This window comes from Aphelocoma coerulescens, chromosome 7, assembly GCF_041296385.1.
Source record: "Aphelocoma coerulescens isolate FSJ_1873_10779 chromosome 7, UR_Acoe_1.0, whole genome shotgun sequence".
Classification (NCBI taxonomy): domain Eukaryota; kingdom Metazoa; phylum Chordata; class Aves; order Passeriformes; family Corvidae; genus Aphelocoma; species Aphelocoma coerulescens.
In genome coordinates, this window is record NC_091021.1 from 19,007,612 (window position 1) to 19,024,072 (window position 16,461).

At 50.2% G+C, this 16,461-nt stretch overlaps 1 protein-coding gene and 1 long non-coding RNA gene across 5 annotated transcripts; one reads left to right on the forward strand and one right to left on the reverse strand.

The window, feature by feature from the left end:
* Positions 1-905: 905 nt before the first annotated feature.
* LOC138113363 (uncharacterized) lies at positions 906-10,691 on the reverse strand. 3 transcript variants are annotated; one of them, XR_011152121.1, is made up of 5 exons: positions 10,618-10,691; positions 6,217-6,338; positions 5,752-5,829; positions 3,534-3,651; positions 906-2,799 (listed from the first exon to the last, which is right to left on the reverse strand). It is a non-coding gene; the product is annotated as an uncharacterized lncRNA (long non-coding RNA). The 3 variants fall into 3 exon arrangements; XR_011152120.1 differs by lacking the exon at positions 5,752-5,829; XR_011152122.1 differs by lacking the exons at positions 5,752-5,829; positions 10,618-10,691 and adding an exon at positions 9,607-9,684.
* A 1,350-nt stretch (positions 10,692-12,041) lies between these two features.
* Positions 12,042-13,782, forward strand: DLX2 (distal-less homeobox 2). Of its 2 annotated transcripts, none has more exons than XM_069021520.1 (3): positions 12,042-12,467; positions 12,666-12,853; positions 13,127-13,782. In XM_069021520.1, the coding sequence occupies exons 1-3, from the start codon at positions 12,143-12,145 to the stop codon at positions 13,439-13,441; spliced, it is 828 nt and encodes a 275-aa protein (XP_068877621.1). In that variant the 5' UTR covers positions 12,042-12,142; the 3' UTR covers positions 13,442-13,782. The 2 variants fall into 2 exon arrangements, with proteins under 2 accessions (XP_068877621.1, XP_068877620.1); XM_069021519.1 differs by having other exon boundaries at positions 12,143-12,467; positions 12,669-12,853.
* Positions 13,783-16,461: the final 2,679 nt, after the last annotated feature.

Sequence of the window (16,461 nt, forward strand, 5' to 3'; positions counted from 1 at the left end):
TTCTGATATTACCCTAAAGTACAGCTTAAAGCTACTTGAAAAAATTATTAGAAGTATTTTTCACATTTTTCATGGAGACTGTTGTGGTTTATACTGACTCCAATTTCAATTATCCATTTTCAATAGTGCATACTAGAAGGGAGAAAGGATGCAAGAGGATAATCATTGTTACGGTAGAAGAGATTTTTCTGCCAGCTTTCATAAGTATATAGGCATATTTTTCACCTTCAAATACCATCACCACGGAGAAAGATGAAGTTTCCTGAATGTCTTGTTAAAACTGCCAGGGCAAACCCCACATTTGTGTATGTGGATGAACTGAGTATTGCTATATATCGCTGTGCAATTAAGTAACAGATTTGATGTACATTTGTTTTTAAATGTGATTTTAAATATAACTGCATCCTTGACAACTTCTGTGAGAATGTGGCCCAACCTTACAGTAAAAAACAAAAAACCATAAACAAAACAAAAACAAACAAAAAAAACCAACAACAACAAAAAAACCAACCAAACAAAAAACCCACCAACAACAAAAAACCAACCAAACAAAAAAACCCACCAACAACAAAAAGAAGGTATAAGAAAGAATGGGTACAGCAATGAGAATTTAAGAGTAACTAAAATTCAAGACATTATGCATCACTGACTTCCTGGTTTAACAATAGACATTAGACTTGTGTCCAAAACCCTATATCGACTCCATCAGCTGAGCTGCTGTCAAAAAAAAAATCATGAGAGGCAACAAGAAAACAGCTAGCTGTCAGACATGTCACCTGAAAAAGAAAGGTCCAATTTTTTTACCTACCTACAGTTCACTTAAATAACTGCTGGGCAGCATATGAACCAAGCAAGACAGAAAAGGCAGAGGCTGGCACAGCAGCCTTACTTATCTTTGCTGTCAGTTCACCAAATCATCAATGGTAATGTATTTGTTGAAGCTTGGTATTTCTTTGAAGAACTGCTAGTTAAAATACAAAGTTATTATTAAATATCTGAAGAACTCTAAGAACCTTAACTAGCTAGGTCATGTAAACCAGGGATCAACAAAAACACATTTTCTTTTAAAAGACAGATACTCTCAGAAATTCTTTACTTATCTCTATCCAGTTATCCTGAGAACAGTGAGGACAAACAGTAAAGGAAGCTCTGGTTCAACTTAACAGCAACTCTCTGGACTTTAAACCACATTGTTCCCCCACCTCGTTTGAGAGATGACAGTGTTCTCTCCTTCCCATTCCCCTCCAGTACACTCTTCTCCCCTTCCCAGCTTCCCAACCATTGATATAATAACAGAATTTAACATGTACAGGTATGTTAGGTAAGTACCAGCTGGCATCCACAGCTAGTTAACAGTTAGAGGAACACTTCCTTTCATACCTATTTTACCATTCCAGAGTCTGCCAGGAGATGTCTGGTTTCATCAATGGATGAATGAAAGGTGAAATACAGAATTTCCTTTTCAGGCCTCCTAGGGGGCTGGAGTCTGCCTGCCAACACAGCTGTGTTGTCACAAATCTAGTGGAAATGTGCCATCTCCTGGGAGAAAACTTTTTTCCTGACAATGTCACTATGAACACACTTTCCTATCTGTCTCTGCTCCTGGGTTTTTGTCAAGACTGGACCAGCTAACCTGAAGGTAAATCACCTGGACACACAATGTTCCTCATTCAGTTTTATTTTTCCAAAGTCAGGCTGGCTGAGGACATGCCACACATTTCCCCAGGTCAGAGACAGCAATATCCAAATCCTCATTACCACAGCAAGCTGGGAGCTGCTATACTCCAACCACAGCATCACTGCATTCCTGTGCCACACAGACACACACAAAGCTGAAAGAGTCATGCCATCATTGCCATACTGTACATAGAGGGCCTGAGACAACATTTCTTATTGCTGCCTTCTCCTAACCATTTACAGGGACAGGTGTATAGAATGAGATGGGGAACATAACCTGAACCCACCTAGGGAGGTACACCATCTCCTGCCTCATTCCTGCCAGGGAATGAGAAAATGAGAGAATTCATAACCTCTGAGCAGCAAGCTCTCTCTTTGAAAAGTTGCACTAATTATTCCTCTTTCCAGGAAGGTATGTATGTGCAGAACAAAAAAAATAGAAGGCAGCAACCACAGGGACACAAAGAGTATTATGAAACAAGCATGCAACCCTTATACTGTATAGTTTATGTCTGAACATATTATTCCTCCAATATGTGCTGTCTCACATTGTCCAAGAGCAACTGTTCACAGTTCTTCAGAGCATAAAAATCCGCTGCTTGTAAGGTAGCCTTTTCCTTTGCTGCAGCGCACTTAGAAATGCTGTTCACTCTTCAAAGCACTAAGATCCATACAAGATTCTTGACTGTTAGCACTGCAGGCTCCTTACACAGCCTGACCACTCAAAGCTTAAATAGCCCAGCTGTCCATGCATCAATTCCCAGCTCACAGGTAGCCTGCACACACTGTATTGCAACCGCAGCTTTCTGGTTCCAAAAGTACTGTGAAAGTTTCATCTACTTGGTGATCAGCTTTCATCACTGGAACCCTTCACATCAGTCAATGCAAGAGTTGAAAGACTAGATCCAAGTCAGGATTTGCAGTCTCTGGACACATAAGAATCCCGTTGTTTTGAACAGTGCTAACAACTCCATCAGAGATTTTCTTTCATGCAAAACTACCTCTGATGTCAATGAGACAACTGACTAAGCAGGCAGCAGGAACAGTAGTATGAATCTGGTCCAGCAGGAATATTGAAGTAGATAATATTGCATATGTCTCCTTTATAAAAATGCTTTCACACTGGTCATGAAAAACACAGACACAAAAGAGGTAACTTATATTTGGACATAAAAAACCCAGAAGGTATAGCATGCTAGAAAAGAGAAAGTATTTGTCTCCCCCCAAGTTCCTTCAATAATAAACACATTGTGTTGAGTTTGCATGGCCTGGTTTTTGGTAGAGGGGGAGCCATAGCTGTGGCTTCTGTGACAAGCTGCTAGAAGCTTTCCCCATGTCCAACAGAGTCAAGCCCTGGTGGTTCCAAAGATGGACATGCTGCTGGCCAAGGCTGGGCCAATTAGAAATGGTGGTAACACCTCTGTGGTAACATATTTAAGAAGGAATCAAAAGTTGTGGCACAGTTTTAATTGTGACTAGAGAAGAGCAGAGTGCGAATGTGTGAGAAGAACAACATGCAGACACCAAGGTCAGTGAAGAAGGAGGGGGAGGAGGTGCCCCAGGCACCAGAGCCAAGATTCCCCTGCAGCTCTTGGTGAAGACCATGGTGAAGCAGCTGCCCCTGCAGCCCATGGAGACCCACAGGGACGCAGAGACCCACCCGCAGCCCAAGGAGGAGCCCCACCTGCCAGAGCAGGTGGATGCCTAGAGGAGGCTGTGAGCCCATGGGAGACCCATGGAGAGAGGGGCCCTGCTCCCAGACTGGAGCAGCCTGTCCTTAGAGGACTGCACCCCATGGAAGAATGACCCACGCTGCAGCAGTTTGAGGAAGACTGCTGCCTATGGAATGGACTCACGTTGCAGCAGTTTGCAGGGAACTGTTGATTGTGAGATGGACTCAAGCTGGAAAAGTTCATGGAGAACTATCTCCTGTGGGAGGGACCCCACAGTGCAGCAGGGGAACGACTCTTCTCCCTGAACAACAAGATAAGCCTCAGGTGATGAACTGACCATAACCCCCATGCCCTGTCTCCTTGCACCACTGGGGTAGGAGGTAGAGCTGGAAGGAGAGAGGGGTGGAGGGAAGGTGTTTCTAAGGGCTTATTTTCCTTCTCATTATCCTGCTCTGATTTTGTTAGTAATAAATTCACTTTATATCTCTAAATTGAGCCTGTTTTGCCCACAATGGCATTTGATGAGAGATCTCTCCTGGCCCTTATCTCAACCCATGAACACTTCATTAAATTTTCTCTCCTCTGTCCAGCTGCAGAGGGCAGTGAGTGAGCAGCTTTGGAGGGTGCCTGGCATCTGGCCAGCATCAACCCATGACATACATATACAATCATATCAATTTGGGTTGCTTGTCCTTATGGACAAGAATAGACTTAGCTTACATGTTAACTCAGTGCTGTACTCCAAGCTTACTTCTAAGAGCAGTTCTGACGAAAGGAAGTTCAAAACCACCAACTCCCAAAGAAGCACCTCTAGGTGAAATGCCAGTCATCTGTTGTTTGCAGCATAATTACTATAATTATTTAAACAAGTCTGGCCTATAGAGCTATTTGAAATAGGATAGACAATCCAAGCCTGGAAGCTACCAGATAAACAAGACTGCACAACACTGCTGGTATTGCATGATTCAATTCAGTAAGAAAAGGTAGGTATGCCACTGAAACAAAAATGTAATTCACAGCTCCTGCACTGTAAAAGGGACAAACAAAAGCAGTAAGAGTTTCCTCTTCAGGCTTTCCTGGAAGTCTGAATGGCCACATGCCTGTAAGAAATACCATTGTGAACACATCTGTCTGTACCCAGCATACAAAGCCTCACTGCATGGATTTTCAGGCACAACAGGCTACCCAAAATGTCATTGTTTCTCATCTCAAATACTATCTGACTTCAAAACATACATTGTGATTTTCAGAGGTGCTGAAAATCTAAAGCAACTGGATATAGTTAATGTAGCTATAAAGAATTCCTAAGGAAAGCATCACTGCCATAGCCTACATGTAACAGCACAGTCTTAATAAAATGTGAAGTCCCAGCCCTAACACAGAGCTCCTTATGCTTTATACTTTTTAGAGAATTATAGAATGGTTTGGGTTGGAAGGGACCTTAAAGATGACCTCATCCCAACTCCCCTGCTGCAGACAAGGACACCTTCCACTAGACCAGGCTGTGCTAAGTCTTTTCCAACCTGGCCTTGAACACTTGCAAGAGTGGGGCCCATATCCTTGTGCAGTACCAGCCGCAGTCTGATCCATCACATACTGTACATTCAGAGTTTGGGGATGCATACAGTATTCAGAAGCCAGGGTATAAGTTTTATAACTATATCTATTCTCTGCACCAGCTTCCCACTTGGATGCATTTATTTTGCAGAATACCTGACTTCTGCTTAAATTAAACCATATCCAAAGTAAGCTACCCTAAGAGCCCAAAAACATTAATTTTACTTTCACCACTTAATTTTATGCCACCAGTGTTGTTCAGACAAGCCCTTAGATAAGTAGGCCACTTCACTTTCTTGGTCAACACACAAACCTACTGTAGCAGGCTTTTAGAAGTGGACAGAAAACTATCTTTCTGAATAAATTCTCATTCTAATTTCAGCAACCAAATCGCACTCACATGGAATGAATAACTGTTACTTCAGAAAAATCAAGTCTTGTCCATACCCAATCTCTGGAAGTTAAAAGAGAACTCAGACCTAAAGCAAGCAAGCCAAGCAAAGCTATTCCTCTCTTCCCCTTCTCCCTCCATCAGACTAGGTTTTAATTGGCTGCCCTGAAAAATAAGCATTGGAAAGATAAAAATAAATGCTAAAAAACCGGCAACATATAAAAAACCGTATTTAAGAAGTATATCAAGCTTTGTACTACAGGACAAATGGCCTATTGGGATGCCTCAGCATGGAACAGTGGGGACACCCTGTGGCCACTTAGATTCTTTTCACTTTAATGTTCACATTATTCTTACTCCATTTTTCAACGACTTTTGCAAATTACATTCAAAGTCACATAACATGAGAGGGCCAGAAGACAATAAAATTTACTTAGTTAACTTCCCACCTACCACTTTATCTCTACAGTTGCTCTGCTCTCTCAGTTTTCAAGATCTTTTCTTCTTAGATCTATTTTCTTAGCTTCAAAGCTGAAAAATTAAGGTGCTTGAGCTCCTTAGGTGACAACACCAACCCCTGACAGACACGCATACAGGGAAAAAGCAACATTCTAATTTAATTTATTTAGCTTTACAGCAGTGTTCATAAAAGGCATGTACTTCTCAGATCTAGGCATTCTGCCAACAGGAAAAATACTATCAGATGAAATACATGTGCAAATCACCTGCCAATACTGTAAGCTAAGCAACCACAAGAAAATGAAAGGCCACTAACTCTTGTGAATCTGAACACAGTTCCTTTCACCCCCTTCCTTCCAAGGGAGAACAGTTTTAAGATAGATATGTGTGCAGATTATGAGATTGAGCACTCCTTGCAGACAATTCACTGCCCAAAACTCCCTCTGTTTTCATACTTACACAACAGACTTCAGCTACATAGCCTCAAGAAAAGGTCCCCCAGTCAGTTAATGGGACTGCTGTGGCTTCACCAGTCAAGGTCATAGCAACACACTTGCTTCTGATCACATTTACTTTACCACCTAAAAAAAAAAGAAAAAGAAAAATAACTTCAAGGACAGCTAATTTTTATTAATTTTTAAGGTTTGTATGTGAATACTTTCTCAATACAGGAAAGAAGAGGATTTTCTTTTAAATTTACAATTTTGAGCAATTAATCATTTCTGCTTAGGATGCCTACAAAGGCTGGGAATAGCCAGTGCCAAATCCCAGAGCATACGTCCAAGCGTTCCCATGAAGAGCCTCTGCAGTTTGCATGGTCCACAAATTGAGTCGATTTATAGTGGCATTCCAGATGGGAATGTAGCAATCTAGGACTCGCCGCAAGTACTTTGCAGCTGTATAATCCATTTACAAGATCTGTTCTCGTATGTATCTTCTTTAAAGCAAAACGCACATCTCATCCCTCCAAGCAAGACTTTCATGTTTTCCATCAGGAACAGACTTTGTTATTTGCCAGTCATAGGAGATGTCAGCTCAAACAAGATCCTGCAGAAGAAAGCGCACTCCACACCTCAGGCAGTTCACTGGCAATACAAATCAAAATTCATCCAGCACACTGAGGTGATGTAGCATTTCTGAGCTCCAAACACCATTGTCCACTAAACTGAACCCTTAAAATAATCACATTTAAGCTAAAACCAAAGCAGTCTAGGTTATTCTCAGTGTTGAAGTTTGCTTAAACTGCTTAGACTGCACAGGTAAAGGTAGTACAGATGTTACAGTCAAGGAAAAAAAAATGTTCTGCACTACCTGTGCAAAACAAGAGTTCATAATGATAAAAATGATCAACTCAGCTTAAATCTGCTCCCACAAAATACGCCTCTCAGCTTCTCGCACATTTGTCATCTACAGCAATATTAGAAATTACCTAATGATTCATCTTGAAAGCATTTTTCATGCAGGCTCTTACTAAAGATTTTTTTTTCCATCTAAATATTCACACACAAAACACTTTCAACAAAGATTTACCTGTGGGCTGAACCTCAATGTGCCCAAATCCACTATAAAGCAGGCTGCTCCAGAGTATACACGTACCTGCAGTCATAATTGCCCAGCCTCTGGCCAGTTAACATTCCCATAGAACGCTACTAAAAAGATTACTTTCTAGCTATTCTACCAGTCTCATTCTATTGGGGGTGGGGGGGGAGGGGGGAAGGCACACAGTTTTTGTCAGTAGTATTACTTACAATACATCCGGTAAAGAAAAAAAAACCTGGAAGCACCAGGGATGATCATAACACGTTGAAGTGCCCTACTGCAGAACAAGGTAGAATTTAAGTCTTAAAGGAAGCAAGAGGGACTGTTTGGGCATGCTCTGCTTTACTCCCAAAATCCACAGGGACTGCTGCTCTACTGCCTTCACATTCTGCACACAGACCTCCCTTCCCACACCATGCATCTGTAGCAATTATTAGGCCCGAGAATGTGCTGATATTAGACACTCACTCCAAGGCATCAGGCTGTGCACTTCCTCAACATTGTACAAGGAAACAACTGAGAAACACCTGTGCTACATAACACCAGACTAATCCACTGTTAAAAGTCACAGTTTGTGCTCCAGTCTGCAAAGGTTTCTGCAGAAGAAAGGTGCTGAGCTGCCAGTGAGTCATCACTGAGACAGATAATCTGAGACCAAGACAGCTTAATAAACAACTCTGAAAGGATTTTACAGAACCCATGTCTCATGTCACGCTTGTATAAGCTGTTTACAACAAGGGGCTAAGAAAGGAATCCTCAGGGAGCCACACAAGGGGGCATATTCTTCTCAGAAGAGTTATGTGATTTTCGGAATGAAGTAATCTGATGTACAGATGAATGAGACAATAAACAGTTTTTAGAGAGGGAAACGATAACACTGGATTCAGAAACTAAGCACAGCAGGTTGCAAGCTTACAGAGGGGTGTTGAAAAGATTCGCACAATTTCCCAAAAGCTGATACACTTAATCCCTCAGAAAAGGAAGATTGAACTGTTACCATTACTCTCGAGTGTAATACCAGATTTCATAGGTACAATGCAAGCATAAACCCTCCTCATGGCTTCATCTGGCTCATGATTTATGTTACTCTTCAATTATTAAGGCAAACACTCAGACTATACCATGCATTATATCACTATAAATCCACTGGAAAGCATTTCCCTTAGCCATGGAAAGAAATCCATACTTGTTAACATGCCACTGCAGTAGAGACTACTGTCCAACTACTTTTGTGCAACATTACCAGAAATGACAGGCCCATCTCTCAAGATTCATCACATTCTTACTGCAGTAAGTAAAATGGTTGAGCCAAATGTGGATCGTAATGGGTAAAATAATATTTTAAAATACAGCAGATTAAAAATTAACCTCATTCTTAATGTTAACTGCAGTTGTCTTCAAGTGAAACTTGAGATAAAACACTGTGGAACAACTTGTTCCCTTGATCCCTAGGTTAAATCTGTATCATGTATATAAAGTGAGGATACCAGCCTTTAAGTGCTTTCACATTTTTCTCAGATGAAGTCCATTTCAGGAAGACAATCATAGGAATAATAGTTAATAAAAAAATTAAACCAAACCTATTAGCAAGGAGTTACTGTAGCCATTTCTATGAATCATATACAACTGCCTTTAAAAAAAAAAATTCATACAAGCTGATAAGCTGGAAATGATGATTTTGAAAATTGATGATCCTTTCTTTTGTTTATACACACCGTATTTGCCATACTTGATAAACAAAATATGTCCACAGTCAGCATGAGGATTGCTCTAAAACAAACAAGTCAACAAGAAAGCCAGCTCAATTGTTTTGCAGCCTCTGGCAATAAGTGCTGTGTATTCATATAAATCTCACGACCAAAACTTTTGAACACTGAACTGCTTTGCAGCGAGCAGGCAAGCATCTTTCTCCCATGTGCAACTGAATGACCAATGTTCATAAGATATACATTTTGTATCATACAAACATTCCTTCTCACAGGATATAAATAATAACGCATGATCTATTACACCAAAGCCAAGCAGGACTGCCAAGTGTTAACAGCGGGTACACAAAACACTCCTACTCTCCTCCAACTTTTACCTTGCTCCCCAGTCTCTCTGGGTCTTTTCTAACTACCTATACATCTAATATTCACAATTCCCAAAGCAGGGACAAAAAAGCAGAATTAAAATTATTAGCTCAACATGAGAACATGAAAACAGATAAACACAGGCCAGCCTAATGCCATTATTTTTTTTAACTCCTAATAATACTATGACTGATTCAGAGAAGTGTATTTTAAAACATTCATGGTAGTCGTCTCTCACCTAAAACAAGCCTTTCTCCTTCCTTCCTGCTGCCTGATGTCATTTCTCCCTTAATCATGCCTTTATTTATACAAGCTGGTGTTTCAAACAACTACCTCACAAGAAAAGTTCAAGTAAATTAGAAATAACAAAATCAAATCTACAAGATCAGCCACGTGAATATATGCAATTGTAACTCCCCAGTGGTCATTCCAGTAAGTCTGTGCCTCCACAAAGGCAAAACAAACTGCAGGAACAAAGCCATAAGACTGGAGCAGCTATCATTTGACAATTCATTGAAATTTGTGAGCCCTGCATCAACTTATAAGGAACAACTTGCACGAGAAAGACTATTCATATAAGCTGAAGCAAACAAAATCATGCTCTTTACTTTTTGTACAGATCACCATGTACATACTATATAGCACTATTTAATTTCATTAAAAAATAAAAATTGCCACATAGCAAGACAAATTCCCGAGTAAGTCCGTCCTTTATTAAATCCTCAGTACGAGATGAAATGTCCTTTCTCCTCGTTATTTTTTAAACTATCGCACATGCTTTAAAACGTGACTAATGAAGGGCAGCTGATTGTCCCGCTGTTTGTTGACAGCCACCAAACGCTGCCTGCCCCTCCCCCGTGCCAGTCAGCGGCTGTTTCGGACTGCCAGCCCTCGTCCAGCGATGGACAGAAATAGTCCTACAAAGATGTCACTTGGGACAGCTGTACGTTCACACTACGGGTTGCAGAAACCGGTTTTCTTTCGCACTAAGCACCAGCTATATTTGGGAGAGTCAGTAGCACGAAAGCTCTCTCCGTGACCGCCGCTGGTCCGGCCCACCCCCCGGCCCCGCTGGCCAGCAAGTCTGGGCACCAGGTTCCGGCGTTATCACGCCGGGTGCTGGGCACGTCGGTTCCCGCGGAGGCCGTGCCCCGAGCTCCCCGCCGGCTCAGCCGAGCGCCCCATCTCCCGCAGCCCAGTTCCCGGGGCCACCTGCCGCTGGCAGACGACCAGGACCAGCTCTGCTCACCTGCGCTCACCGCAACGCCGCCAGCCCGCAGGCACAGACGGACAGGCTCCAGCCGCGGTCCGCTTCAAAGCGGCCGAGGCCGGGGCGAGGCCGGCCCGGGGCGGGGGCGGGATGCCCCTGCCGGGCGGAGCGGGGCGCGACGAGCGCGAGGAGGGGTCCTGAGGGGGCACGCGCGGGCTCGTGAGGCAGGGTGGGCTGAGGGCGCGCGGGAATAGCCCGGTACACCACACACCCTCGGCCCTCGCAAACAACACGACCGCGGCCGGCCACTTTTTTTTTTTTTTTAACCTTTTTACCAGTTTTTTTTTTCCTATTTGCAGCCACCCTCGCACCAGTGCCGCCTCCCTCCCTGCCCGCGCTGAACACACGTGAGACTCCCGCAGGGACGCGGCCGCACCGCGCGTGGCAGCCCTCGGCAGCGCGGGGGCCTTCTCCCTGCGAAATGAACGCGCTCCCTGGCAGGCAGCCCGGCTCCGCGGCGGGACAGTCGAGCGAGGGAAATAACATAAGAATAAAAATCAGTTCCGAAGCGCTTCCCAGCGCCCCTGAGACACCATTCCGGCTGCTGCCCAGCGGCGCTGCCCCCGGCAGAGGGCGGCCAAGAGCAGCGCCGCCGTGCCCGACCGACAGCCGGCCCCGACGGCCCTGGTGCAGCCGCCAGCGGGCCCGGACAGGGCAGGGAGACGGGCCCGCGGCTCGTGGGTGCCCGGCACCTCTGGCCCCGCCGTTGTGCCTGGGCCTCAATAGGCGCCATTAGCGGCTACCGCATGGAGGGACATCCCGTGGGCGCCGTCAGCAACTGCTGTACAAAACACACGTGCGTGCTAGGCGGAGTGTCGCCCCTCCACGTGTAACGTTACGGAGATTTCACCGGAAAGCGCTGCCACTCTGGCACAGAGAGAAGGCTGCTGATCTCCCGCGATGTGCACGCTCTGCCGGGGCCAGAATAGCTCAGAGGGACCCCCAAACGCGGCTCCCCAGCTCCGCCTGCCGCCAGGCGCGCCTGCGCGGGGACGCCGCTCTTGGGGGGACCGATGCGCGGGCCTTTCCCTGGGGTTGCCGGCCAGGCGGGGGAACACACCGGAGACACCGCACGGCAGAAGCGGCCGGGCTGAGCCGCGGCCCCGAGCCCTCGCCGGTGGGGATAGGACCGCCCCGTCCAACCAAAGGGGAAGCAGCCTGAGCCGTACGACGTGGAAGGTCCCGGTCCCTGGCGACCCCGCGGCCGCTCATCCCCACGCCCGGCGCCGCTCCCGTCCCGCACTCCGCGAGCCCGCAGGGAGCCGGCGCGGGCGGGCTTCCCATTGGCTGTTGCTAGGTGACGTCCGCCGCGCCACGTGACCGGTGTTAAATGCCGTCCCGGCGGGCCCGCGGCGCGCAGAGTCCGTCCCGCTGGCGGCGGCGGGAGCGCGGCTGCACCGCCCCGGCGGAGCGCGGCGGGCATGGTGGCGCGGCTCTGACCGCCTGTCCCCGGGGGGGACGGCCGCGGGGCGGCGGCCCGTGCCCCGGCGGGTGGGGGCGCGGGATGACGGGGGTGCTGGAGAGTCTGATGCCGGACATGCATACCAGCCAGATCTCCGCTGGCAGCTACCACCAGCACAGCGGCCTGCACAAGCCGCAGGAGTCCCCCACGCTGCCCGTCTCCACGGCCACCGACAGCAGCTACTACACCAACCAGCAGCACGGGGCAGCGGGCGGGCCGCCCTACGGCCCCGTGAGCTCCTACCCCTACGCGGGCGGCGGCACCGCCCCCTACTCTGCCAAGGCCGCCTACGACGTGGGTTACGGGGGTGCCTACGGTTCCTACGGGCCCTACGGCAGCAGGGCCTCTCCAGCCAACAACGACTCTGGTACGTCTGAGCCCCGCGTGGGGGACAGCTCGGTGAGCCTGGCGAGGAGGCGATCGGGGCTCTGGACACGGGGTGGGCCGGGAGAGCGCTCGTTCCCTGTGGGTCCCCCCGACGGGGCGGCCGGTGATGCCGAACTGCGAGCAGGCCCCAGGGTGGCGGGGGCACCTCGCCTCACTGGGATTGCTGTTTCTGCCGCAGCAGAGAAGGAAGACTGCGAGCCGGAGATCAGGATCGTGAACGGGAAGCCGAAGAAAGTGCGGAAGCCCCGGACCATCTACTCTAGCTTCCAGCTGGCGGCTCTGCAGCGGCGGTTCCAGAAAACCCAGTACCTCGCCTTGCCCGAGAGAGCGGAGCTGGCGGCCTCCCTCGGCCTCACCCAGACGCAGGTAAGGCGCTCCCGCCGGGGGGCCCCGGGCACGTCCCGCCCCGCCGGGGCCTGTCGCCCTCCGCGGAGGTGGGTGCGAGCGTGGGAGGAAGGCCGGCCCATGGCGCCTCGACGGCCCCGGGGTAGGAGTGCAGGCGAAGCGGCAGCGCCGCTGAGGCAGCGCCGGGAGTGCTCGGGGCTGCGAAAGCTGCGCGTCCCTGCCCCGCCGCGGGCGGCCTGGGCGCCGGGACGGCGCCACAAAGGCAGCGGCCGCCTGACGCCCCTTTCCCCGCAGGTAAAGATCTGGTTTCAGAATCGCCGCTCCAAGTTCAAGAAGATGTGGAAAAGCGGAGAGATTCCAGCGGAGCCGCCTCCCCGCCGCAGTTCTTCGCCACCGTCTCCCTCCTCGTCCCCCGCCTGGGAGTTCGCTCCGCACCCACGTACCGCGGGCGGCGCCGGCACCGCCAGCCCAAGCCCCGCCGCCGCCTTCCTCGGTAGCTACTCGTGGTACCCGCCAGCTCCCGGCGGCCCGGCGCACCTGTCGGCGGCCGCTCCCCTCCCGCAGCCGGCGCAGCCCCCGCATCACCACGGCAGCGGCAGCATCTTCTAGGCGCTGTAGAGACTTGAGCCCGCGGGCCGCACCCGGCAGCCGCGGGGCACCGATGTGCAGCACTGGTGTTTTGATGAAGCCTGACTCCGGCCCCGACCATCCCGGCAGAGAGGAACTGCTCCGCACCCCGTCCCACCCCGTTGCCGTCGGCGGCGGGGACCGTGTCTATTCGGCCCCGTGGGGTCCTCCCTCCCGCCGTGAAAATAACCACGCTGCGGAACACGTACTCACCTCCCTCCCTCCTCTTACCTCCGTCCATCTTCCTCCTATTCCCCGTCATTTTCATCAAACCACCGGTGCAGAACTCTGGTTAACTTTACTTTTTATTTTTTTAAAGTTGATAGGTGCCTTTGCGGATAACCTCACTTTGATGTTGGGGATTAAAAAATAAAACGATAAAAAAAAAAAGATAAATAATTTTTATATGTAGATTTAAAACAGAAGCCTCCCATGTTTAAGGTATCCTTTTTAGCCGTGAACGAAACCGTCCGGAGGGGACGGGGACTGGTCACAGGCGGCGGTGCCGGTGCGGCTCCCGCCCGTGCGCTGCCTCCGGGCTGGTTTCGTGCCCCGACGGGGCTTCCCCGGGTCGGGCGCCAGCCGCGGCGAGCCCTCCTCTCCGCCCCCCTTCGCTCTCCCCCCGCCGGCAACCTAGCCGCTGACATGCCCCTGCTCTCTTTGATGTCTAGAGTCGTGGAAAAAAAAAAACAACGGTATTTTTGGTTATTTATTATGGAAAACTTATACACTCATTAATGTTTCTTTTACAATAAGCAGAGATTATTTAAATAAATTATTGTTTTCATGGTGCCCACTCTGAGGTTTTTTGGGGATAGGGGAAGTCGAGGGTGTCGATTGGAGCCCGTGCGTTCGCTGGGTGGGAGAGCTGTGTCCTCTCCACCCCCTCCCCATTGTAACTGTTGCTGCAAGCCTGCAACTTCCCCCCTCCTTCCCCTCTTTCCCGTCTACAGTAAAATCTCGCCCCTGACAGTCTTCTCGGCGAGGCCATGAATCACTCAGCGCTGCCTGCAGCAGCCCAGAGCCGCCCGCCCTTCCCCCTCTCCCGCCTGCTGGCGCCAGCGACATTTCACCCGGGACAGACTCCTGCCGTCTCACAGCTTCCCATGGCGGTCCGGAGGGGTTTGGGGCAGGGCCGTGCCCGGGGTTCCTAGTAGTCCTGGAGCTGTCCTCGGGCACAGCCCTGACCCAGAGACATTTCACCTTGCCCCTCTGGCAATGGCACCCAGGCGGGTAAACTGCATGGGATCTTTGCTTGGGCCACAGCTGGTGGCTGCCCCAAGCCCCTCTGTGGTGCTTCGAGGCTGGAGGCACCGACTCTTCGAGATGTGCCCCTTGAGGACTGGACCCCTAAGGATATTTTTCTCTGGGATGCAGCCCTTTAGCTTCATCCTGCCTAGCTGAACTCCTCTGGGATATAAATCGTAAGGGCAGGATCCCTCCAGATTGAACCCCTTTCCAGGCAGCACCCCCTCCGAGTTGCAGGTTCATGGGATGTATCCCTCGAGGGCTGGACCCCTCCAGGATGTGACCTTCGGGAACGCTCTCTGCATCCCTCTGAGCTGAACTCTCACTTTGGTGACCTTTGCTGCACCCTTCGGGGCCGCCCCGCTCGGGATGCCACCTCCCGACTGTACCCCTCCAACCCTGAGGGGCATACCCCTGCGGGCTGCATCCCTGGAGGTCCTGTTGCTGCAAGAAGCAAAAGGGAGTAAAAGAAGGGGTCTCTGGCCTTTGTCACCCCAAGGGCCCCGCCACTCTTGGAGAGGGCAGAGGGAGAGAGAGCCGTGCGAAGATCTCGTTGCAGACAAGATGATGGAGGCCCAGGCCGGCTTGCCCGGGGTAGGGAACGAGCAGCGTGGTCGAGACTCTTCCGTCAGGCCTTGGCATGAGGAGCCCGGGCGGGGCCGGGGAAGGCGGAGGGGGCCGGCACCAGAAGGAGACACGTCGGGAGGAGGGGGGGAAAGAGGCGGGGGGAGCGGGAGGGAAGATTGCTTCTGAGAGCTTGGGGAAAGCTTGGGGGCGAGGGGAGGCGGGGGTCGAAGGAGGAGTGAAGAAAAGAGAAGAATGACGGGGGGTGTTGGAAGACGAGAGTCGGGTGCAAAGAAAGAGAGAGGAAGGAGTGGGAGAGACAAAGGGGGAAGCGGCAGCTGCCCTCCGGTCCCGGCGCTGACCCGGCGAGACAGCCGGAGAGCCCAGAGGCGCCCCAAGAAACAGCGGGGCCGGCCCATCCCGCATCTCTCCCCTCCTTCACCCTCCCGCCGGCCTCGGGGAGACCCGGCAGCAGTGGCTTCAGCCTCCTGCTCGGGCCGGGGGGACGAAACTTGGCCGCTGGCGGGCGGCGAAGCGCTGGCGCGGCGAGCACGGAGCGGGGCGGCACAACTGGCGAGCAGCACCGTGGAGCCCCGCGCCCCAGTAGTCTGACAGTAGCTGTGTTCCCGGCAGCGCGGTGTTTCCGCGGGCTACGACCGGCAGGAGTGGGGGGGAAAAAGTGGGATACACCCCTTTGGCAGGTGACAAGTTTTGCTAAATCGGTCGTCCGGGATGCACGAGGAAGCCGTGGGCGCGGGCCATGGCCAGGAAGGCGACGATTCCCATTCCCGTTCCCTCCCTGTTCCCCCGCCCCATCGTTTTCACAGACGCTTCTCGCAGTAAATAAAGTTCCCCCCAAACATCTGCGCCCCGCTCCCTCCTGCCCAGCGTCTCCAGTCCGATGCAGCATTGCAGTGCGGAATGTTGCGCGGCTCCATGGGGTCGGGCAGGATGCCGACAGCGGCATGAGGTCCCTGGGACGGGGACCTGCCCAGCGGGGGAACGCTATCAGCGGTCGGGAAGCAGAGCACACCACACCCAGATCGGGAGCCTTCGCCCTTTCTTTCTGTTATTTAGTTATTTAGATTTTATTATTTATTTATTACTATTTATTTGCTGTCTGCTAGTAGCAGTCCCCTCTGGGATGTCCGCACTTGGTGTGTGCGATGGGGTTGTTCGTCTTTCAGCAT